At 40.9% G+C, this 26,355-nt stretch overlaps 1 protein-coding gene across 2 annotated transcripts in view; it reads right to left on the bottom strand.

Annotated features, from left to right (window-relative positions):
* Positions 1–26,355, bottom strand: part of NBAS (NBAS subunit of NRZ tethering complex) — a 352,219-nt gene that overhangs the window by 135,195 nt on the left and 190,669 nt on the right. For both annotated transcript variants that reach the window (XM_038758591.1, XM_038758650.1), the window contains exons 34-38: positions 23,888–24,045; positions 23,200–23,298; positions 5,877–6,044; positions 3,591–3,704; positions 3,120–3,243 (exon numbers count right to left, since the gene is read on the bottom strand). In XM_038758591.1, coding sequence (XP_038614519.1) covers positions 3,120–3,243; positions 3,591–3,704; positions 5,877–6,044; positions 23,200–23,298; positions 23,888–24,045 — 663 coding nt within the window. The remainder of the gene's footprint in view (positions 1–3,119; positions 3,244–3,590; positions 3,705–5,876; positions 6,045–23,199; positions 23,299–23,887; positions 24,046–26,355) is intronic.

The raw sequence follows: 26,355 nt of genomic DNA, 5'->3' as shown, positions 1-26,355 counted from the left end.
TCTAGACTGTAAGCTCATTGTGGACAGGGAACGTGTCTGCCAACTCTGTTGTACTCTACTTTCCCAAGTGCCTTGAACAGTGCTCTGCACATGGTAAATGCTTAATAAATATTGTTGATTGATGCCTACAACCTAATTTGTTGGCAATAAAAATCAAGGTAATGGTATGAAATTATATACGCTACAGAAAGCCAACATAAGAAATACTGTCAATATGAGCTCTCCAAAACCAAGCAACTAGTAAATAGCTTTCATATGTTCTTCAATTAGTTCATTGCTTATAATAGCCATATTGCCAAAAGTGAAGCAATTTGAGTTGCAAGACATGAAATCACCTTACTTCATGTGAAAAATCTTTCATTGCTGAAGCTACTCCCTAGTCAATAATCAATCGTATTTATTGAGCACTTACTGTGTGCAGAGCACTGTACTAAGCGCTTGGGAAGTACAAGTTGGCAACATAGAAAGACGGTCCCTACCCAGCAGTGGGCTCACAGTCTAGAAGGGGGAGGCAGAGAACAAAACAAAACATATTAACAAAATAAAATAAATAGAACAGATATGCACAATATTGGGCAGTATTCTAAATGCCCATGCCTAAAACTAATGCAAGGAGTGTTATCTCATACAGTCTTCTCTCACCCGCAGTGGTTGTAAAATCTTCAAGTTGGAAAAAAATACGTTTTACACAGAACGGTACCCCTGAAAATTAAGCCTTATGGAGGTTTTGGTGATCAATTTCTCTAAATGATGTCATTTTCTTTTATCAATTGAACATGTTGGTCCTGAAATTTCTATCTACATTCCAATATAGGTTTGCACAACGGTTCATCTTTTGGAAAGCAAAAGGAAGTCTCTACTAACTGTTGTAATGGTTATCACTGCGAAACAAGCAGAGAGCATGAGACGAACTGATTCAATGATGATCCAGAAATGGCAAGGACAAGAGATTGAGGAGTTAGAAAAGTAAAGAGGAAAGTGGCGGGGGGAGTGGTGTCACAGAGAGAAAAAGGAAGCCATCCTTCTAGGGATTCCCTAACCCTGTGAGCTGCAGGCCTAATTAGTTCACCCGGAAATCTGCCTCTGTTGAATGCACTTTTACTGACTTTGCATAAAAATTACCTACTGAAAACAGGAAATGACCTATATGGTTTTTAGCACTCTCCTGCTCATCATCCAACCTCACAATATATGTCCCCCCCTTGAGACTATAAGTCCACTGTGGGCAGGGAATGTGTCTACCAACTCTGCTATATTGTACTCTCCCAAGGGCTTAGTACCGTCTTCTGCACACAGTAAGAACTCACTAAAAACAACTGATTGATTCATTCATTCACTCACTCGTATTTATTGAGCATTTACTGTGTGCAGAGCATGTACTAAGCTCTTGGAAAGTACAATTCGGCAACAGATAGAGACGGTCCCTACCCAACAACGGTCTCTCAGTCTAGAAGGGGGGAGACAGACAACAAAACAGTAGACAAGCACTAACAGCATCAATATAAATGAATGTAATTCTAGATAAATACAGATCATTAATAAAATAAACAGAATAGTAAATATGTACATATATACACAAGTGTTGTGGGGCAGGGAAGGGGGTAAAGCAGAGGGATGGAGTCGGGTGATGGGGAGGGGAGCTGGAGCAGAGGAAAAAGGGGGCTTAGTTTGGGAAAGCCTCCTGGAGGAGGCGAGCTTCCAGTGGGGCTTTAAAGGGGGAAAGTGTGCTGGTTTGGCAGATGTGAAGAGGGAGGGCATTCCAGGCCAGAGGTAGGATGTGGGCCAGGGGTCGACGGCGGGACAGGCGAGAACAAGGTACAGTGAGGAGGTTAGCAGCAGAGGAGCGGAGGGTGCGGGCTGGGCTGGAGGAGGAGAGAAGGGAGGTGAGGTAGGAGGGGGCGAGGTGATGGACAGCCTTGAAGATGAGAGTGAGGAGTTTTTGCTTGATGCGTAGGTTGACTGGTAGCCACTGGAGATTTCTGAGGAGGGAGGTGACATGCCCAGAGCGTTTCTGCAGAAAAATAATCCGGGCAGAAAAGTATAGACTGAAGTGGGGAGAGACAGGAGACTGGGAGATCAGAAAGGAGTAAGTAAATATTCCTACACCCTACCATTTGTCCTTTCCTTAATCTACTTTAAAGTCAGTCTCCTTCCGTAGACTTTTGGACAGGAATTACATCTACCAACTCTGTTGTACTGTACTCTCCCAAGTGCTTAGTACAGTGCTCTCCACACAGTAAGCACTAGACTGATTGATAAAAGTTCTCCAGAGAACAGCTCCTAGGAAATGTTGTTCTGGTTAGTAAAGAAATGCAAATGAATTAATCTCCACCGAGTAGCACTGATTTTATGAGCTTCCAACTCCACTATAAAATTTATTTAAAAATTAAACCACCCAGGCTAAAAAAGATTTTGGTGAAAAATACGAAAAGAAAAAAGTCTTCTTTCATATTTCAATTTTCCAAAGTTTTTCTAATGATATCATTAATAATACACTCACTTTTCTTGTTATCTAATATTCTCACAGATCAGAACTTGAATAAGTGGATAAAACCTCTGCACACTGTAGGTGCTCAATAAATACCATTGACTGATAGTTCCTATAAAACTTGTAACAGCCAATAAGTATTAAAACACTTTCTTCATAGAGTAAAGGGGGATGATGAAATTTATAATGATTAGAAGGAGTCAATATAATGAATCAATGAATTTTAGGAAAAGCCAAACTACCGATAAAGAAGCATTTGTATTTGTTCAGAGATTTCAAAACTCCATCACTCCTTCTATTGAAACATACACAATGCCATTAACAACAAAATAAATTATGACTAAACACCATCAAAATAAAGAATTAACATACGTTTTAAATCAACCTGTGTCAGCTTATGAGTTGAACACATTAAAAAAAGTATTGGACTATGAGGTGTAAAACATAATCTGAGAGAAACATCACTAAACATGAAAGGTATACATCACATAAAAATTATATTGTGCTACAATACAAATTAAGACTAGAGAGCTATGAAACCCGTTAGTAAATAGAACTTTGGAATTTATTTTGAGGCAGAGTCAATAAACTGAAACCACAGTTAATGAAAATTCTTTAATATATTTCTTACCTTCTGTAGTTGGAAATACATTTTTCCCTTCACTTTTAGTTTCTGCTAATTTCCCTGTTCTCAGCAAGACTTCTGCGAAGCTTTCTAAAGGCACATGCTGATAGGTTGTATAGGTAACTTCAGACTGCAAAAAAATTAATTATACGACATGATAGGATTGAATAGCTTATTTTAATGCTCATATCTAATACGCCTGGCAGCACAGCACTCGACATTCCATTAATAACTCCTGCTATCAGCTTAATTTCCTAAAACACATCATTTTAAAATGCAGAAACTCTCAAATGCTACTTGACTTAGCAGAATAAATAATGAATCCAATTACTTAATGATAGTGAAGCAAATGATTGCATATTTTACACCGAGTAGCAATATTTCATTTTCAAGAAATAAAATAATCTATTGGCATCAAATGCTGTGAAGCCCAAAGATAACAATAAAAGTCTCGATTTCAACACAGCTTATACTTACTTCAGCCAGAAAAGGGTCAACAATTAAAGATTCATAAAAAGGATGGCAGCCTTGTTTTTCCAATTTGGCATTGGCTCCAGCGCCGCTTCTAGAAACATCCCCAAATTCTTGTCCCTCAAAGTAAAAAAAAGTATATTCTGACATTAGCAAGGGAATTTCTTAATTAGTAAAAACCACCTAAAATATTTCAAAAACTGAAGGTGCACAAGTAATAGCTAACAGTATGCGCTATAAAAATGAAAGACTTGTAGACAGGAACTCTCACTGAATGTAAGATGTCCCTCCCTATGCCTGCTTTAACTTTTCTGCCACACCTTAACTGTCATTATAGTAATAGTCATCACTTTCTCTTCTTTAGCTCAGTATAAGTTGAATGTGATTTAAACCAGACACAAGGAAGCACATCCACTGCCTCTCTGCTATAAACATTACTTCTACAATGCTGTATGGAAAAATACCACTCTAAATTACTCTTTCATTTACTATCCAATATCTGTGGAACCAATAAATGGATATCTGTATGCTGAAACTAATATATACCCAAGAAACCATGAAAAAAATGAATATAGCCTATGTCACTAATGCAACTGAATTAACAAGGGATTGACAGGCTAAGGTTGCATACAAATGCCATTTCATTGGTTTAGTTATCTGTGCCCTTCGCAGTTAGATCAATCAGTCAATCGTATTTATTGAGCGCTTAATGTGTGCAGAGCACTGTACTAAGCGCTTGGGAAGTACAATTTGGCAACATATAGAGATGGTCCCTACCCAACAGTGGGCTCACAGTCTAGATCTTAGTATAATAGCAGAACTAAGGTCCCCAAGATGGAGCACTGATGGGTGATTTCTAGACATCCTCCACTTAGCCCAGGTAATCCTGCCCTTCGTGGGTTCGGCGGCGAAGACACACATGAAAACGACAGATAATGATGACATTTATTAAGCGCTTACTATGTGCAAAACACTGTTCTAAACACTGGGGAGGTTACAAGGTGATCAGGTTGTCCCACATGGGGCTCACAGTCTTAATCCCCATTTTAATCAATCAATTGTATTTATTGAGCGCTTACTGTGTACAGAGCACTGTACTAAGCACTTGGGAAGTACAAGTTGGCAACATATAGAGATGGTCCCTACCCAACAGTGGGCTCACAGTCTAGAAGGGGGAGACAGACAACAAAACCAAACATACTAACAAAATAAAATAATTAGAATAGATATGTACAAGTAAAATAAATAAATAAATAGAGTAATAAATATGTACAAACATATAGACATATATACAGGAGCTGTGGGGAAGGGAAGGAGGTAAGACGGGGGGATGGAGAGGGGGACGAGGGGGAGAGGAAGGAGGGGGCTCAGTCTGGGAAGGCCTCCTGGAGGAGGTGAGCTCTCAGTAGGGCATTTTACAGATGAGGTAACTGAGGCCCAGAGAAATTAAGTGACTTGCCCAAAGTCACACAGCTGACAGTTGGCGGAGCCGGGATTTGAACCCATGACCTCTGACTCCAAAGCCCATGCTGTTTCCACTAAGCCACGCTGCTTCCCTTACAGATGGTAAGGGAGTCCAACTTCCTAGCCCTCCTATCCCTCTGGAGATCTCATACCAACCTGCCAGCATGATTCTTCACTCCTGTGCTCGTGCTGTGGATAGTGTTCCCACAAAACCTGGCATATGGCCTAATTCAGCCACTTCAAATAAGTTCATTCTAGTCAGGAAACGTGTCTGCTAATTTCTCCTGTACTGTACTCTCCCAAGTGCATAGAACTGTGCTCTGTACATAGTAAGCACTCAATATGTACCACTGATTGATCCACATTGGCTATAATTCTGCCCTCTCTACTTTTCACGACATTGCCTCTCTCTCTTACATTCCCCTGCCCTTCAAATTTTTCCAGACTTTTAACTAAGCTGATGGCCTCGAGCATCCCCACAACGAACGCTTGTACAGTTTGCTAACTACTTTACTGTCAAAAATCGATACCATCAGGCATCCTCTGGACTGGAAGCCTGTTATGGGCAAGGAATATGCCCACTGATCCTGTTTTAGTATACTCTCCCAAATGCTCAGTACAGCGCTCTGCACATATTATGCTTAATAAATACCACTGATTGATTGATTGATTAGCTTCCCCAAATCTCCTTACTCCCTTCCAATGCCACGTTCATTCTCTCACTCCTCTCAAGATCTCACCATCGGTAGTGCCATCGTCAAAAGAGAAGTACATTTATGCTGGCATATCAAAACCAAGCTCTGTATTTGCATGTGAAAGATGTCTTACGTGTAATGGTCGGAGATAGGTTAAAGACTTCTTCCACCACTGTCCGTCGCTAACTGCATGAAGCATGGCTTTGGTTGTCATGGTTGTATTAGACAGAACTTTCATGGTAGTAGCAGTTGTCCAGTATAACAGGTCAGCTGAATGACTCGGCGGAATGCTTGTTCCATCCTGACATTTTACACAAAGAGAACGGAAAATTTTAAAACGCTCAAAGTAATGTCAAAAAAAGTATCCCATACCCCAAGTCGATTGATAACAGGAAACAATCCACCCAAAATGCCTTTCATTAATCCAATCCAAAGGCTCCAGAATTCTCCATCTACATAGAACTGTGTCGTCATAAGGATGGTGGCAAGCACCCAATGTGAGCCAGACAGATCCTCTAGTCGTATTTTGTTTTGTTGATCCACTCCCAAAGTGAGTTACATGATTTAAAGAGGTTGGATATGGAAAAAAAAGTATAAATTCAGGGCCATGACCAGAATAGACAAGCAACTGATCTTCTAAAATAGAACCTCCAGTGGCTGCCCATCCAACTCTGCATCAAACAGAAATTCCTCACCATCGGCATTGCTCCCTCCTACCTCACATCACTGCTCTTCTACTATAGCCCAGTCCGCACACTTAGCTCCTCTAATACTAACCTTCTCACTGGATCTCAATCTCGTCTGACTCACTGCCAACCTCTCATCCACATCCTGCCTCTTGCCTGGAAAGTCCTCCCTCCTCATATCCGACAGTCGATTACTCTTCGCCTCTTCAAAGCCTTACTGAAGGCCCATCTCCTCCAAGAGGCCTTCCTAGACCAAGCCCTACTTTTCCTCACCTCCCACTCCCTTCTGCATTGCCCTGACTTGCTCCCTTGGTTCTTCCCCCCTTCCAGACCCACAGCACTTCCGTCCATATCTGTAATTTATTTCTTTATATTAATTTCTGTCTCCCCCCTAGACTGTAAGCTCATTGTGGGCAGGGAATGTGTCTTATATTGTACTCTCCCAAGTGCCTAATACACAGTTAGTGCTTAATAAATAACGACTGACTAACTGTATTTGACGAAAGAATCTGTTACACAGTCTTATTGTGGGATGCAATATCGGATGTTTGATGCAGAATGCACTATATATTGCCTAATTTGTCATCTGAAAGGTTTATTTGTCCTACCGTTCTTACAGCTTCGATAGTGTATTTCTTTCATTAATGAAAGAAAGAAATATGAAAGAATGTTATCATTTATTATCATTAAATGAAAGAAATATGAAAGAAAAGTTATCATTTTATTACAGACAGACCTTTTATTTATTAAGAATACCAGAATGGCCCTTTTATTTTTTAAGACTTACACTGTACATAGAGTCTCTGGATCTTTGGGTATTGCTCAGTAAATACTATGAGTACAGTTGGACACCCTCATTGCCCCCGCAAGACACTACCTGGTGTCAGGGACCAGTTTTGTATCAATCAATCAATCGTATTTATTGAGCGCTTACTGTGTGCAGAGCACTGTACTAAGCGCTTGGGAAGTACAAGTTGGCAACATGTAGAGACGGTCCCTACCCAAGAGTGGGCTCACAGTCTAGAAGGGGGAGACAGAGAACAAAACCAAACATATTAACTAAATAAAATAAATAGAATAGATATGTACAAGTAAAATAAATAAATAAATAAATAGAGTAATAAATATGTACAAACATATACACATATATACAGGTACTGTGGGGAAGGGAAGGAGGTAAGATGGGGCGGATGGAGAGGGGGACGAGAGGGAGAGGAAGGAAGGGGCTCAGCCTGGGAAGGCCTCCTAGGTATCCCAGCAGGAGAGGGGAATGGGATGAAGTAGCTTGCAGAAACCCAGAGAGAGCAACTGCAAACGGGCTGCAACTCAGCTGGGTCACTTGCCTGCCTAACTTTAATCATTCCTAGAAACCAGTGACATTTTGCGGTTCCCTGCTGATGACTCCTAAATAGAGAGGAGTGAAGTGGTAAGAGCAAAGGGGAACCAGAGAGGGCAGGGAAAGAAAGGAAAATAAATGGGATCTGAGGCTATGGATGACCAGGGACAACTTGGCAGGAGCTGAACAGGGAGAGGTCACAGGAAGAAGAGCAGTGTCGCCTAATGGATGGAGCTCAGGCCTGAGAGTCAAAAGGACTTGGATTCTAATCCCAGCTCTGCCACTTGTCTGCTGTGTGACCTTGGGCCAGTCATTTCACTTTTCTGGGCCTCGGTTAACTCACTTGAAAATAGGGATTAAGACTGTAAGTCCCATATGGGACACGGACTGCGTCCAATTTGATTAGCTTGTATCTACCCCAACGCTTACTACAGTGCCTGGCACATAATAAGTGGTTAACAACATTAAAAAAAAAAGAGCAGGGCAAGGTAAAGAGCTAGAATTTTTGGTCCATCTTCTCTGGTTACAGGTCAGACAAAGAAGAGAAACTGGACCCAGGGGACAGGTCTTAGAAGGGCAGTGTACCTTGTTGTGGGCTGGGTTTGTGTCCGCCAACTCTGTTACATTGTACTCTCCCAAGTGATTATTTTATTTTAGAGTACAGTGCTCTGCACAAAGTAAGTGCTCAATATATATGACTGAGTCATATATACTCAGAGTACTTCCTTCCTGAAAAACACAATTAATGAAAACAAGGGACTGCAGGAACCAGACTTCCCAGACTGAGCCCCCTCCTTCCTCTCCCCCTCCTCCTCATCCCCCTGCCTTACCTCCTTCCCCTCCCCACAGCACCTGCATATATGTATATATGTTTGTAAATATTTATTACTCTATTTATTTTACTTGTACATATTTATTCTATTTATTTTATTTTGTTAATATGCTTTGTTTTGCTGTCTGCCTCCCCCTTCTAGACTGTTGGGTAGGGACCGTCTGTATATGTTGCCAACTTGTACTTCCCAAGCGCTTCGTACAGTGCTCTGCAGACAGTAAGCGCTCAATAAATACGATTGAATGAATGAATGAACCATTCAGGAAACACTTCAGGAAGGAGTGAAAGCACAGGGCCCAAGAGATGGAGAAAAGCAAGGACCAAAGGCACCAAGTATAGAGGAAGACACAAAAGAGTAAAATAAGAGATTCAACAAAAGGAGAAACAACCTCTCAGGCACCACTTTATAAGGAAGCATGGAAGAGAACAGTAATCAGATACACTATGTAGATAAGTAGAGACTGCAATGCAGGATAAACCCAGATAAAGTCCTCAAGACACAGATTAAGTAAAAGCACAGTAATTTAGGGAAAAAGGGGGGAAAGAGTGAGAGCAGAAGTAGTATTTCTTCAGTACCCAACTGGTGTGGTGTATTATATGAGGCACTTGGGAAGTACAGAATAAAGAAACGGCATGCCCTGTCCACAAGGAGCTTACATTCTAAAGGAGGAAACAGAGGTCCGAATACTATAACTCGACTGGTCAAAATAAATAATTTATCCCACACACATTCATGAGTGCTAAGAAGGATATAAATAAGTTGAGTAGGTACGTACTACTCTAAGTACGGTCTCGTCTTATCCTGTTGAGTTGTCTCCGACTCATAGCGTTGCCATGAACACATCTCTCCAAGAATGCCCCAGTTCCATCTGCAATTGTTTTGGTGGTGTATCCATAGAGTTTTCTTGGTAAAAATATGCAAGTGGTTTACTATTACCTCCTTCTGCGTGGTAAATTTGAGTCTCCGCCCTCGACTGTGAGCCCACTGTTGGGTAGGGACTGTCTGTATATGTTGTCAATTTGTACTTCCCAAGCGCTTAGTACAGTGCTCTGCACATAGTAAGCGCTCAATAAATACGATTGATTGATTGATTGATTGACTCTCTCCCACGCCACTGCTGCTCAGCACAGGTGAGTTCTGGCTTGTAGCAGATTTCCTGCCACTTGCTAGCCACTGGCCAAGCTAGGAATGGAATGGGTAGGCCTCTGCCCAACTCTCCCTCCCATAGTCGAGACTGGAAGAGTACTGTAAACATTCCAGGTACAACCCTGATAAGGGAACTATAAACACTACAGTTGGCTAAAGGAATGATTTAGCTCAGGATGCTGGAAATCAATCAGGGAAAACATTCCCTGATTCCTAAAATCATTCCCTGATTCCTAAAATCACATATGAGAAGCAGCATGGCTCAGTGGAAAGAGCACGGGCTTGGGAGCCAGAGGTCATGGGTTCTAATCCCGGCTCCGCCACATGTCTGCTCTGTGACTTTGGGCAAGTAAGTAACTTAACTTCTCTGAGCCTCAGTTACCTCATCTGTAAAATGGGGATTAAGACATGGGACAACTGGATCACCTTGTATCACCCCCAGTGCTTAGAAGAGTGCTTTGCACATAGTAAGCACTTAACAAATGCCATCATTATTATTATTATTTTCCCCAAGAGACCTTCCTCAACTAAGTCCTCGTTACCCCTATGCACCCTCCCCTCGGCATCATCTATGCACTCATCTGCGTACCACTTCACTTTCACACTCATTTCAGCCCCACAACACTTAGGTACATATCCTTCGACTCTGCTACTTGCCTTATCTGTAACTCATTTTTTATGTCTGTCTCTCCCTATAGCCTGCAAACCTCTTGAGGGCAGGGATCTACCAACTCGATTGTAATAATAATAATGATGGCATTTATTCATTCATTCATTCAATCGTATTTATTTAGCGCAGAGCACTGTATTAAGCGCTTGGGAAGTACAAGTTGGCAACATATAGAGACGGTCCCTACCCAACAGTTATTAAATGCTTACTATGTGCAAAGTACTGTTCTAAGTGCTGGGGAGGTTACAAGGCGATCAGGTTGTCCCACAGGGAGCTCACAGTCTCAATCCCCATTTTACAGATGAGGGAACTGAGGCTCAGAAAAGTTAAGTGACTTGCCAGTTGACACACAGCTGACAACTGGCGGAGCCGGGATTTGAAGCCATGACCTCTGACTCCAAAGCCCGGGCTCTTTCCACTGAGCCACGCTGCTTCTCCTACTTTCCCCAGAGCTTAATACAGTCCTCTGCAAGCAATAATCACTCCATAAATGTCACTGCCTGGAGGAGGTGGGCTTACAGAGGGCTCAAAGTGGGAACTGTCGTAATTTGTTTGATGCGGGGAGAGAGGGAATTTCCTGACATTGAAACAGGATGAGTGAGGGGACGGAAAAGGCAAAGTTGAAAGCAAGGTTCACTTGGGGAAGCAGCCTTGCCTACTGGATAGAGCCTAGTCCTGGGAGTCGGAATGTCATGGGTTCTAATCCTGCCTCCGCCACTTGTCTGCTGTGTAATCTTGGGCAAGTCACTTCATTTCTCTGGGCCTCAGTTACCTCATCCTTAAAATGGGAATTGAAACTGTGATCCCCACACGGTACTGAGACTGCGTCCAACCCAATTTGTCTGATTGACCAAGTGCTTAGTGCAGTGCCTGGCACAGAGTCATCACATAGGAAATACCACAATAATAATAATAATTATTATTACTATAAGGTTGGCTTTAGACGGATGAAGATGGCAAGTTTGATGTGAAGGGGCACAGAATGCTAGGAGTGGATTTTCAAGATTTGAGAGATGGGGGCCAAGTGACACCTCAGGAGAGTTATCCGTGCAATAGCACGGAGAAGCAGCATGGCTCAGTGGAAACAGCCCAGGCTTTGGAGTCAGAGGTCATGGGTTCAAATCCCGACTCCACCAATTGTCAGCTGTGTGACTTCGAGCAAGTCACTTAACTTCTCTGTGCCTCAGTTACCTCATCTGTAAAATGGGGATTAAGACTGTGAGCCCCCTGTGGAACAACCTGATCACCTTGTAGAACATAGTAAGCACTTAATAAATGCCATTATTATTATTATTATTATTATTATACGGTATAGTCTGGGGTGGGGTGATGCTGGAGGCTGTGAGATCAATGCAATAGTCTAGCCACGGCTAAAGAAAAAGTGTACAAGCGTGGCAGCACTTAGCATGGAGTGAAAGCAGAGTATCTGAAAGAGTTCTAGGGAGAAATGGCAGTATTTGGCTGTGGGTTGAATGTGAGAACTGAATGATAATTAAGGGTTGAGGACCTCCCCTAACTTACGGGCTTCTGGGATAGGAAACATGGTGGTGTAGAAGATGAGGAAGTTTATGGGGAGCAATGAGTTTTCAGGGGAAGATGAGGGGCTCTGGTTTAGAGCTCTGTTGAGTTTAAGGAGCCAAGAGGACTTCCTAGTGGAGATGCCTTGAAACTAAAAGTCAGATGAGAGGTCAGGGCTAGACATATAGAACTAGGACTTCTCTGCCTGGAGGTGATCATTGAAGCCACAGGAACAGATGAGTTCCCAGAGAGAGTGGTTGTATTATTATTATTATTATTACTACTACTAATAACAATCATGTTGATCAACGCTTGGGATAGTACAACATCAGACACATTCCTTGCTCACAACAAGCTCACAGGGGGAGACAGACATTAGTATGAATAAATAAATAGATAAATAAATAAATAAATTACAGAATAAATAAATTAAAGAAGAGTAGATGATTGAAAACAGAGTTTTGAGGGAACAACCACACTAAGAGGATAAGAGGCAGAGGGGAGGCAAGACGCTGCCTGAATTACTGAAAAGTCTGAACCTAATATAATAGCCTTCCTCTTTGCCCCTCAATGCCCTGCAGCTGGAAGTCCTGAAAGAGAGGAAAACACACAGACAGAAGAGCAGAATAGAGGGTGAAGGCAGAAGGTGAGTAAATATAGATAGAGTAAGAAAAGACAAGAAAAGAAGGCCATGCAAGAGGAATGAGAAGAAAATCTACTGAACGAGGTGGGAGAGGAAGTGCCGAGTTGGGGAAACGATATCAGCAAGGGAATGGAGATGGAAGAGTGGACAAAGGAAGAGAGAGAGAGAGATCTAGGTGAGAAGAGTGGAAAGGGAGGAGGGAGGGAGCTGGTGGAGTTTATTGATGCTGATTATGAAGAGTTTTTGCTTGGTGTGGGGGGATGTGAGAAGCAGATGGAGGGTTCGGAGAAGAAGGGAGATGAAATAGGGCCAATCAACTACAAGAAGATGATCCATGCAGTAGCATAGCAGAGTTTGGAAGGTGGTAGACCTAGAAGGACTGTGACTAGCAAGGTAGCATTTGGCTGGAGACGAAGGGGCAGATGCAACAGAAGTTGTATACTTATCCACTGCCTCCACTGTTGATTCTTATATTCTGTATCCTCCCACTGTCAGTCGACGGTTGTCTATAATTTCCTCCCCTTTCCTAATCCCCTTTCCTCCTCATCTAGGTTGTGTGTATAAGAACCAACTATGAATAGGTTAAGTTTTGCCTTTACGTTATGCTCAGCACAGTGCTCCTCCCACAACACACAATGTCACAGCCATTACTATTCCTACTACTAAAATTACCACGTACACAGCTATTTTAATACTCTGAATAGAAGAACAAAAGGATAAAACAGAGCGCTGTCTGAGAAAAATATTACCTTTGCTGCAGTAGCAACTGTTCTGGGCATTTCACTGGGTTATTCTTATATAAATTTCTAATAAAAAGTGAGTCTTTGGTAAAGCTCACTATCATTTTTGCAATTTCCAGCAAGGAAATCATGGAAGGGACTTTCAGCTCAAAGCAGACATTTATCAGGCCTTCTTGGCATGTAATAAATGAAGGCTCACAAATCAGCACGTCAATAATGCAGATTTAATCAATAAGCCATTTTGGTAAAATTAAAATTTGGAATAATTCAAAATGATCCAGATACCAGTCAACTTTGAATAGATTGAAAGAGACTATCAAGACTCTCCTACAATAGGTTTATAAGTTATTTGAAGGTTACAATGAAATGTTTTATTAAATGTATTTTATCAAATTTTTAGAGGACGTTACATTCAAATTTTACATAGAGTAAACAGGAGTTCTCATATTCATTCTTTTTTCGTCTAGTATTTATATATTCTAAAATTCATGTTATATGGTCACATAGTGGACAGAACTTCAATTTCTACTCTGGATTAATACAACAGAGAGCTATTTTTCCAGAAATTATAGGGAAGACAAACAAAAATTTCTCACTTTTCTGCCCAATTCTTTTATCTCAACCTTGCTTGCTCCGAGTTCATTTTTCATGCATGAAAATACCTTCAGCTACTAATCAGACCAGAGAAAATGACTGAATTAATTTTTTTGTTGTTGGTTTGAATTAGTAATACAATGCTTCAATTAATTCTGTGTGCTTATAAAATTTATATCTTGGAATTATCTATGACAGGTTGGCCTCTTGCAGCATTGTATAAATTCTAAGATTTGTAAATGGTCCATTAATAAGCAGGAACCTGACAGTCACCAGAAAAAACTCCAAGAGTTCAGGGGAAGAACCATGAAAAAAGACATCCATTCCACCTTGTGTTTGTAAGGAAAAGAAAGGTGCATTTTGACTTTATTAGTTCAGTGAACTATTCGAAGCTGATTTTGCTATTTATAATGATGAAAATCAATGATTAAACAAATAATAATGATGATGGCATTTGTGAAGCGCTTTCTATGTGCAAAGCACTGTTCTAAGCACTGTGCTTACAAGGTGATCAGGTTGCCCCACGTGGGGCTCACAGTCTTCATCCCCATTTTACAGATGAGGGAACTGAGGCACAGAGAAGTTAAGTGGCTTGCCCAAGGTCACACATCTGATAAGTGGTACAGCCTGAATTCAAACCCATGGTCTCTGACTTCCAAGCCCGTGCTCTTTCTACTGAGCCATGCCGCTTCTCTAAACAAATAACACCATTACTTCATATTCATTATTACTATTAAGATTACTAACACCAATAACCTCTCCATCTTCAAGCCTTGGCATTGGCATTTCTTCTCCCTCTCTTTCCATTATCATAATCAACCTGTCACCGAATCTTACCTGTGGCTCCTTCACCACCACTCCGGACTTCACTGTTTCCTCTCCATCCAAAGCAAACTCTCCACCCTGCTCTAGGCATTCGACATATTCATTCATTCGTATTTATTGAGCGCTTATTGTGTGCAGAGCACTATATTAAACGCTTGGAAAAGTACAATACAACAATAAATGGCGACATTTCCTGTCCACAAGGAGCTCACACCACGTCCCACATGGGGTTTACAGTCTAAATTCCTATTTTACAGATGAGGTTACATATCCTCACTTGACTGTTGCATCAGCCCCCAATGTCTCCTGTCTCTCTCCATTCATTCATTCATTCATTCAATCGTATTTATTGAGTGCTTACTGTGTGCAGAGCACTGTGCTAAGCACTTGGGAAGTACAAGTTGGCAACATATAGAGGCGGTCCCTACCCAACAGCGGGCTCACAGTCTAGAAGGCTCCACTCCACTCCAGCCTTATACCTCACTCAGCTGGCAGGATTATCTTTCAGTCAATCAATCAATGGTGTTGACTGAGTGCTTACTGTGTCTGTACAAATCATTGTACTAAGTGCTGGCGTGAGAATAATACATAGAGTTGGTAGACATAGTCTCTGCCCACAAGGAGCTTAGAGTTTACAGGGAGAGACAGATATTAAAATAAATTACAGGTAGGGCAAATAGAAAGAAAGAAAGAGTTCTCCAAGGGAGTGGGTGTGGACAGGGACTAGAAGGGGACTCAAAAGTGAGCCTTGAGATACTGCCAGGGTTTGAGGGAGGGAGGCAGAAGAAGAGCATAGAAAGAGACTGTGAAGGAGAAGCTAGAAATAAGAGGAAAAGCTGGAGAGTGCAGTCTGTAAAGCCAAGGTTAGACAATGTTTCCAGAACAGGTGGTCAACGTCGAAGGCAGCAGAAAGGTCGAGGAGGATTAGAAAGGAGTAGAAGCCACTGGATGTGGCAAAAAGCGAGGTCATTGGTGACCTTAGAGAAGTCCATTTCCGTGGAGTGAGAGGGGCAGAAACCAGATTGTAGGGGCTGAAGAGATAATTGAAGGAGAGGAAGTGGAGGCAATGAGTGTTTGGAGAGAAATGACAAGAGGAAAATGGGACATTCTTCGCACACCTCCCCACTCCTCAAAAACCTCCAACTGTTTTCCATTCCTCTTCCCATTAAGCTGAAATTCCTGTGCATTGGATTTAAAACACTCAATCAGCTATCTCCCTCTGTTCCACTTCTTCATCCCACCTCGCAGGCTTCAATCCGCTCAAGATAACCTACTTCGGTTCTCAAAGCCCTCTGCAACACTTAGGTAAACACCTTTAAACTCTATTATTTCATCCTATATGTAAGTGATTTTAGTGTCTGTCTCCCCAGAAACATTTTAAATTCCTTGAGAGAAGATATCAGGTCTACTTAGACTGTGAGCCCCATGACTGTATCTGACCTGAGTATGATGAATCTATTCTAGCGCCTGGTAGAATGCCTGGAACAGAATAAGTGCTTAACAAATACCCAATTATTGGTATTATTAATTCTATGATATTTCAAGTGCTAAGTACGGTACTCTGTCCACATTAGGCACTCAATTCATATTTTTGAATTATTTATCGACACCATTATTCCCTTAAATTGTGCAAAACACAAAGCACTTAGGTAAATCTGTTAAAAAAGGTATTAGCACTTGCATCTAAATTGATTGCTAATCAGAGACACTGCAATCTTCTTTTCACTTATTTAGGCCTAACAAATCACTTAAAATGCAACAATTAAACTGAGAAATAATCTAAAAAACGTCCAATTACCTAATTAGATAGCGTTCATGGGGGTAAGACTGATCTTAAAAAAAAGAAAAAAAGATTCTTAGCCCTATGCTCAATGGATTTTGGGATATGACTTTTTCATTGGACTAATTTCTATTTCTAGCATTTTCAAGGACTTCGTGTTAACTTTGTTGCGGCTGTAAAATTACCGTAGACATCAATTTATTATTTTTAACAACATACAGGTTGTCATTCAGCTCACACACGTATGTAATTGTGGACTACTGGACTTTAGTAGTGACTAAAAAGGCTTTTCTATGAATTTCCAGTAATGACATTATTCAAGATGCAAAGTAAACTACTGTATCAAGGGTCTAATTAGAGCTACTCTACCATACCAAAATTAAAATTAGTGTTACCAGTAGGGAGGAAAAGACGCCTTTGATCTTAAAATAAGACAGGGTCAGGGCATAGATATAATCAATCCTCAAATTATAAATTGTTTTTGGTCCAGTAGCACAACTGCAAATTGACATAGCTAATTTAATTTGGAATATGGTAGGACTATAAAAAGTCTAGATCCCTCCAAAAAACACATACACAACAACCAGGCCCGGCCTTAAAAGTATCAAATCGGGTCCAACAGAGTCCCTGACTCACATAGGGCTCACAGTCTAAGCAGGAGGCAGAAAAGGAATTAGATCCACATTTAACAGATGTGGAAACTGAAGTACCGAGAAGTAATGTGACTTGCCCATGGTCACAAAGGAGGTAAGTGGCAGAGTCAGGATTAGAACTCAGGTCCTACAACTCTCAGGTCCATGCTCTTTCAGCTAGGGCATACAACCTCCCTGGGAAAAGTATAATAGAGATAAAAGAGGGAAGTCTCAGGGGTTCCAACATTGAGACGTGCGGATGAAAATTGGTTTTTGGCTCCCCCATTAGATTGAAAACTCTTTTAGGAGGCAGGTACTATACCTTCTTTTTTATTGTAGGACCTTAAGTGTCCAGTAAATGTTCTGCACACAGCAGATTCTAAAATATTGGTAATGATAAATGGTTAGGTAACAATGCCTATGGACAGTGTAGCATATGCCCAGTAAAGTTTACCATTTGGTTATTAATATGTGTTTTCTGAGCATTTGAACACAGGAAAAAGAGTGAGAAAGGAAATGGAAAGGGAGGAGCAAGAGTGGTGGAATAAAGACTGTGAGCCCACTTTTAGACTGTGAGCCCACTGTTGGGTAGGGACTGTCTCTATATGTTGCCAATTTGTACTTGCCAAGCGCTTAGTACAGTGTTCTGCACATAGTAAGCGCTCAATAAATACGATTGATGATGAAAAAGGGAAGGAAATCAGAGATGGAAAGAAAAAGAAAAGAGCAAAGTGGAAAAACAACAACCACAGAATATTCAGTCTAGAATTACATCCGGCAGATGACTATTTAATCCCCGTGTCTGATTTATTCAAGGACTTTCCCAAGAGAACCAGGATGCTCACCTTACACTAATATAATCATGTTGAGAATACACCAATATCATGCCATGTGAAATCACAGTAAATCAGTGCCAGCAGGGCAGACACCAGGGCAAAATACTGCGCATTGCTGATCAGCCCAGAAGAAGAAAGGTGTGAGACAAAACAGTCTTTGACACATTATTCTGTCCTTGCTTGGCTGAGAAGGAAAGATGCCTGAAATTTCCTCAAGAACAAAGCACAGTTAATTAGTAAGTGCTTATCATCGTTATTATTTCCAGGTTCTATTCTGTGCCAGACACTAATTTTCTGAGGTCTTAATACTGATACTTCCGTTTGAGGGGAATGATTCTTGCAGAGACAGAAACAATCTAGAAATGTACTTCTAGCAGGCCATTTGGGGTTAGAAGGCATGGTTTAAATTCTTTGAAAAGGGACAACTTCGGGTCAGCACATTTCACAAAAAAGTATCTCAGCAAAAAGATCTGCCAACTAACTGTACACAACTCTCTCACCCGGACGGTGCAAGGGATGGCGCGTTACTAAGCCCACATCTCTTCCAAGAGGCCTTCCCTGATTTAGCCCTCTTTTCCCCAGCTCGCTCTACCGTCTGCAATGTCTATAATAATAATAATGATGGCATTTATTAAGCGCTTACTATGTGCAAAGCACTGTTCTAAGCACTGAGGAGGTTACAAGGTGATCAGGTTGTCCCATGGGGGGCTCACAGTCTTAATCCCCATTTTACAAATAAGGGAACTGAGTCCCAGAGAAGTGAAGTGACTTGCCCAAAGTCACACAGCTGACAATTGGCAGAGCCGGGATTTGAACCCATGAACTCTGACTCCAAAGCCCGGGGTCTTTCCAGTGAGCCACGCTGCTATGCTCGTCAACCTTTGGATGTTTGATCTTCATCCCACCTTCACCCAACAGCACTTATGTACATCTCCATAAATTGTATATTATATTGATGTCTGTCTCCTCCTGTAGACTGTAAGCTCACTGTGGGCAGGGAACGTGTTACCAATTCTGTAGTATTGTACACTTCCAAGTGCTTAGTACAGTGCTCTGCACACAATAACTGCTCAATAATACCACTGATGATGAATTAAGACAAAACTAACATAAATTAGATATGTAGGAATAAAAATTGAAAATAAATGTCAGAAGCTTTAGCATTACCAACGGCACAAAGTTTCTTCTTCCTGGTTTGTAGCCATTTCTCAATCCCTTCTCCAGTTCCCCAAGGAGAAATACGATTGAGCTAACCATCGAATTGATTAGGTGCGTCCATCTTGGAAACCTGTGCTTCTGATTCGGCAACTACAATAAAAGTAAAATGCTAGCATAGCAGATCCTCATTTGATCTAGCCTACCTGATACAGAAAACTTGCTGACATTAAACTGCTGATGCAAAACAGAAGGCTCTGAATCATGACAACATTATTCAATCATGAGAGGAAATGAATGACCTTCAGAAATAAAATGATCAACATGGTCATCGAAGATCTACTTATGGCTTTATAGCACTGACTGTATTGTGTCCCTGTCGTATATGAGCATACAAGTGCTTAAAGAAGAATTGTTTAAAGCCCTACGTACTACTTTATCATCATTGTCACTCTCTGTACATAGCATACTAAAGTATGAGATCATCGGGATGGGACACAGTCCTTCTCCCACATAATAATAATAATAATTTTGGTATTTGTTAAGCGCTTACTATGTGCCAAGCACTATTCTAAGCACTGAGGGAGATACAAGGTAATCAGGTTGTCCCACATGGGGCTCACAGTCTTAATCCCCATTTTCCAGATGAGGGAACTGAGGCACAGAGAAGTAAAGTGACTTGCCCAAAATCACACAGCTTAGTGGCAGAGTCGGGATTAGAACCCATGACCTCTGACTCCCAAGCCCGTGTGCTTTCCACTGAGCCATGCTGCTTCTCTGCATCACCTGGGGCTGCTGTTTAAATAGGAAGGAGAACAGATTTTTAATCCCCACTTTACAGGTGAGGAAAGTGAGGCACAGAAAAGTTAAGTAACTTGCCCAAAGTCATACAGCGAGCAAGTAGCGGAGCCGGGATTAGAACCCAGGTCCTCTGATATCCAGGCCTATGCTCGTTCCACTAGTTCATGCTGCTTCTTTGACGCAGAAACCTGGCTCTCATAGATGAGGCATATTTTCACGTGGCTACTATAGCCTTTGTTAATCTGCAACACGTGGCCCCTTACAGCTAAATATGAGATTTTAATCTGATAAAGTTCGGTATTCTATGCAGAAATGTTTTCCTTCAATCAGAACCCCAATATGCTCATTGAGGTATCTGGTTAGAGCCTCCCTAGATTGAGATCTAGTACAACATGTGCAAGAGAGGCTTCAAGTGCTAAAATACACAAAAGGCAATCACTGTGGAGGAATTATTTCTCCTTTTTGAAGAGCACTTCCAGAGGTTTCCTTCGTTGACTATAGAGATTTAATCAGGGGATGTGCTCCCATGTAAAACTGTGTCATAACCTACTCAAAGGGCCACAGAACTGATATAGGCTTCTTGTTTTTAATTCAGTGGAATACCAATAGGCAGAAAAGCTGGAAACCACATAAAGCTCTTAATGAATTCCAAAGAGAGGGGCAAGAATACAAAATGTGATTACAGGAGCCAAACTTCATAAAAGGACAGCTATGTCTTTCAAATAGGCATCAATCTGGCATTAATGAGATTTTGAAAGCAAAAATAGCTGAACAGAATACCAAAGCCACCTTTCTTTGATAAAATGGTCAACCGAAAATATATTTTCCTAGAAAATTTTCTTTGTGAAACAAATTAACAATCACGCACAATCACTCAAATCTTCCCAATTGAATATGTCCCTTGGGCATACAGTACTGAGAAGCAGGAAAACCTCTATTGGAAAAGCAAGGCTTGGGATCAGGCGGTCTGGGTTCAAAACCCAGCTCTACCACTTATCTGCTGTTTTATTTTGGGCAAGTCATTTAATTTCTCCGCATCTCAGTTTCCTTATCTCTAAAGAACAAACCTGTTCTCTCCCCACTTCAGCCTGAGAGTCTTATGTGAAAAGGAAACTGTGTCCGATCTACTTATTTATATCAATCCCAGCTATTATTATTATTATTGTGGTAGGAAGTTGTGTGATCCTTTTCTTTGTCGAACACTATGAAACACGCTCATTTTTTTGCAATGGCTTGGAAAACATTGTCCAGTGAATGTTCCCAATGACTGTTTGGCTTACATCTGATTAGCTTGTATCGACCCCAGCACTTAGTACAGTGCTTGGCACATAGTAAGTGCTTAACAAATACCATCAAAAAAAAGTGACTTGCCAAAGGTAACACAGCAGACGCCTACGCCAATGCTCCTTCCACTAGGTTACACTACTTCCAGAAGAACTGCTCCCCTAGAAGGTAAGCTCACTGTGGGCAGGAAACATGTCTACCAATTCTGTTTTATCATCATCATCAATCGCATTTATTGAGCGCTTACTATGTGCAGAGCACTGTACTAAGCGCTTGGGAAGTACAAATTGGCAACATTATTGTACTTTCCCAAGCGCTTAGTACAGTGCTCTGCACACAGGAAGAACTTAATACAACTGATTTCATTGATCCAAGAACTTATCATATCCCATCCACGACTACTGTATCAGCCTCCTGTCCTCCTCCTTTATCCAAATGTCACTCTTCTGCCCTGATCATCTTTCTGGAAAACCATTCAAGTCTATATCTACCTACTCCTCAAAAACCTTCAATGGTCCAAACATCTCCACATCAAACTGAAATTTCCAGTTGATTAAAAGGCATTCAATCAGCTCTCTCTCGCCCACCTAGAGAAGCAGCGTGGCTCAGTGGAAAGAGCCCGGGCTTGGGAGTCGGAGGTCATGAGTTCTAAACCCAGTTGCGCCACTTGTCAGCTGTGTGATTTGGGGCAAGTCACTTAACTTCTCCATGCCTCAGTTGCCTCATCTGTAAAATGGGGATTAAGACTGTGAGCCCCACGTGGGACAACCTGATCGCCTTGTGTCCACTCCAGCACTTAGAACAGTGCTTCGCACATAGTAAGCGCTTAACAAATGCCATTATTATTATTACCTTACCTCACTGATCTCCTGCTACAACCCAATCCATGTGCTCTGCTCTTCTAGAGCCAACCTACTCTCTGTACTTAGAGCTTATTTATCCATCCAACAACACCTTAGCAATATCCTCTTCTCTGTCCTGAAACTCCCTTTACATCAGACAGGCCACCACCACCTTCAAAACCCGCCTGCACTAGACTTTCATAACTAAGCCCTCATTTTACCTCCTCTGTGTCATCTATGCCACCAGATCTGTGCCCATTATGTACTTCGATATTCACCCCACCATCAGCCCCACAGCACTTGAGTACACACCCTTATTCTCTACCTGTAATTTATTTTAATGTCTGTAAATTCCTTGTGGGAAAAGATCGTGTCTACCAACTCCACTGTACTGTACATTTCAGAGCACTTAAACCAGTGATCAGAACAAAGTAAGCACTCACTACGTATCACTGATAGATTCAGAAACTGTTTAAGTGTTTTTCAGGAACCTTTGTGAAGTTCTATGCCTCCGTCTGTAATTCCCTCTTTTCAAACACTGTGGACTCTGAAAACAGTGCTCGGCACACAGTAAATACGATTGAATGAATGAAAAATGGAACTGTGTATCTGTTTGCTCTCTCACCCAAGAAATGACATTTAGAGGGTATAAGCAGGAACTTGCCAACACATTCATGCCCATTAGTGTGGACAGAAAATCAGAATCCAAAAATACAGTTTATAATATTGTTTTCATTACAAAGAAAATAATGCTAAATTGAATGGATCTTCAGAGAAAGTATTAACATACCTTGTCACACAAATAAATACAATGGACTAAAAGTGGTAAATTCTATATGTAAATTCAAATATCAACAACGTATGGAGTTTGATTTGGGGCCAAGGAATTCGCTTTAGCTATCCAAGACATTTATAAATAAAACACACTGATAATTTTGCTATTCTAGGGATTTAACTTTCAAACATCTCTAAAATCTTAAGATTAATGTTATAAGATACATGGTAGATGCTATTTCAATTTCATAAACTACAAAGTGGCATTTGAAAGGATTTTAATTTTTCTGAGTAACCCCTTTTAACACATTATTAAAGTAAAGCAAAACAATGGGTAAGTACTGTTCCTCCTTCTGCTTACCTCGTGCAGCTCCTTACTGATGAATGATGAAGAACCTGAAACATTTATATTTTCTCCTCCTTCTGGGTGCATCTGAAAATTAACTGCTTGGTAGAGAATCTGAAAAGGAAAGAAGAGTAAACCACCACAGGGTTTGACTTTACCCAGAAGATTTTAGAAATATCTGTAACATGAAATATTCTTCTTAACTTTGCAAGCTGAATTATCTTTATGACAAGGTATGCACTTCTGTAATGCAATTTCTCAGTAATTTAGTCTTTTTCAACTTGTGTGAACGGAAGAACTACAAGGTCATTAACCTGAGTGCACTTTTGCTTATAATTACCATATTTATGTTGATTGTTCTTCCCAGGTATTTTAAGGGGAGACATTTCAAAGCACATAATTTAGTATTTTTCTTCTTAATATCATTACTATGTGCTCCTGCCTTTCTCCAATGTAGTTGGTTATTTTTTTTAACAAGATTCTACGTATTCTCTAAGTTTCTTGTATTTCTAGAAATCTACAATTCAAACGTATTTTGTATCTAGTAGATGTAGTTTCCTCACTTATATTTTCTGGTACAAATCAATTCCTTCGAGCAGGTCCCAGTTTTAAAATCCCAAGACAAAGGGTCGTTCGTCTTTCTTGACGAAGATTTAAACTGGTAATGGAACTCCCTTAACCCTCATTAACACGACACACTTACTTCTGTCTGTAGTGAACTACTTGCTGCCAGAAGAGATTCTATGGCATTAGGAGGGCAATGGGTCAGAGCAAAAGCCATGAGTTCCTGACGAGTTCCCAAATCTTGGTAACCTTCCGACTGTCCCAGCTGGCTACATACTTTCCAACTTCCAGAATAGCCTGTTGACGGGAGGAAAATATATCATAAGGACTTATGAAATACAGCTAGCAGTTCTAAGAATTTTCGAGTAAGCAAATACGGCTAAAAGCAAGGTAGAGGAATGTTTAAACTAACATGAAAGCGATGTAAATTTCAAATGAAAATGGCAAATGTGTCTGTTTTGTCTCTGATGATTCTACTTGGGCATTAGCCTACTCTGGCATGGCTTAGCTCATGCCTTCCCTTCACAATATCAATCAATCACAATGGTATTTCTAGACCGTAAGCCCGTTTCTAGACTGTGAGTCAGTTGTCGGGTAGGGACCGTCTCTATATGTTGCTGGACTTGTACTTCCCAAGCGCTTAGTACAGTGCTCTGCACACAGTAAGCGCTCAATAAATACGATTGAATGAATGGTATTTATTGAGAACTTAATGTGCAAAGAGCCACTCTACCACGCACTTGGGAGAGAGAACAATACAACAGAGTTGCTAGACAAACTTCCTGCCCACAAGCAGTTTACAGTCTAGAGGGGGAGATGGACATTAAAACAAATTGTGGAAGGCCCTGCACTTTATCAATCCATGGATTGGACAATTACTGTGTGAGAGCACTGTACTAAATACTTCAGAGAGCATACAACTGAGGTGGAAGAGGAATTCTTGTAAAACTGCACCAGTTCCAACAACTTGCACAAGTACACCAAAATTTCAAATGACACCATGCTGCACCATATGGACATTAAAACAAATTGTGGAAAGCCCTGCACTTTATCAACCAATGGACTGGACAGTTACTGTGTGAGAGCACTGTACTAAATACTTCAGAGAGCATACAACTGAGGTGGAAGAGGATTTTTTGTAAAACTGCACCAGTTCCAACAGCTTGCACAAGTACACCAAAATTTCTGCACCATATCCAAGACATGCTAGCAATAGTTTAGCCAAAATTCACAGCAAAAAACATGCATTATGGTAGAATTGGGTGTAATTTAATTTTGATCCTGTTTTGCAAAGACATTTCTAAAAATTCATTAGCTGTAGATATTTTCACCAGTCTTTCCTACATACCCTGTTAAGAACACTGGCTTACCTGATGACTTTAAGCATCAATTAGGGGGGATACTCTTTCTAATTTAATTAAAATCCCCCACCCTCCCTCCTCAAAACCTGCAGGCAATTACTCTACCCCCTTCAAAGCCTTATTGATGGTACGTCTCCTTCAGGATGGCTTCCCTGACTAAGCCCCCACTTTCCCCTTGATATTCCACGGGCTTGGGAGTCAGAGGTCAGGGGTTCTAATTCATTCAATCATATTTATTGAGCGCCTACTGTGTGCAGAGCACTGTACTAAACACTTGGGAAGTACAAGTCGGCAAAATAATAATCTAATCCCGGCTCCACCACTTGTCTGCTGTGTGACTTTGGGCAAATCAATTAACAACTCTGGGCCTCAGTTCCCTCAACTGTAAAAGGGGGATTAAGGCTGTGAGCCCCACGTGGGACAATCTGATTACCTTACATCTACCCCAGTGTTTAGAACAGTGCTTGGCACATAGTAAGCGCTTAACGAACACCATCATTATTATTCTCCCTCTCCCTTCTGCGTCACGCTGACTTGTTACCTTTGTTCCTCCCTCCTCTCAGCCCCACAACACTTATATACATATCTGGAATTTATTTATATTAATGTCCGTCTCCCCCAGCTCTAGACCGTAAGCTCACTGTGGGCAGGGAATATGTCTGTTTATTGTTGTATTGTACTCTCCCAAGCACTTGGTACAGTGATCTGCAGACAATAAGCACTCAATAAATATGACTGAATTAATGAAATACCATTATTATTTATTAAATGAAAATGAAAGCTATTTATCGTGCTGTCTTTTCAACATCTCAATTCTTGCAAAATTCCATATATCATTAGAGGGGCAAAGCAGTTTCCTTTAAATGATTACACAAACCTAGTTTCTAGATTAGGTAAAACTATTCCAATATTATTTTTATCTACAAATACCACAGCACTTTTTGCTAAAACCATAGGGCAAGAGCCATCAAATTTAACATTCAAAAATTAGCATATCCATATTACTGTGCATATTTTTCTAAGACTGACTCTGCATCTGAACTTATTGAATGCATCATTACCTTTAAAAAAATGCAAAACATAGTCTATTCATCCAAGTCCCTATAAAACTTCCTAGATAGGGAAGAGGCTGTAAATAAAAGCAGCAGATAAGCTGAAATAACCACAACAAAGGAACGTAAGAACAGTTCGCAGTTTGAAACTTCCATTTATTTAATTTTGGAGATTTCAAATCCTCAATATTTCT

The sequence above is a fragment of the Tachyglossus aculeatus genome, chromosome 1, assembly GCF_015852505.1.
Source record: "Tachyglossus aculeatus isolate mTacAcu1 chromosome 1, mTacAcu1.pri, whole genome shotgun sequence".
Classification (NCBI taxonomy): domain Eukaryota; kingdom Metazoa; phylum Chordata; class Mammalia; order Monotremata; family Tachyglossidae; genus Tachyglossus; species Tachyglossus aculeatus.
This window is presented reverse-complemented; position numbering and strand designations above follow the sequence as displayed.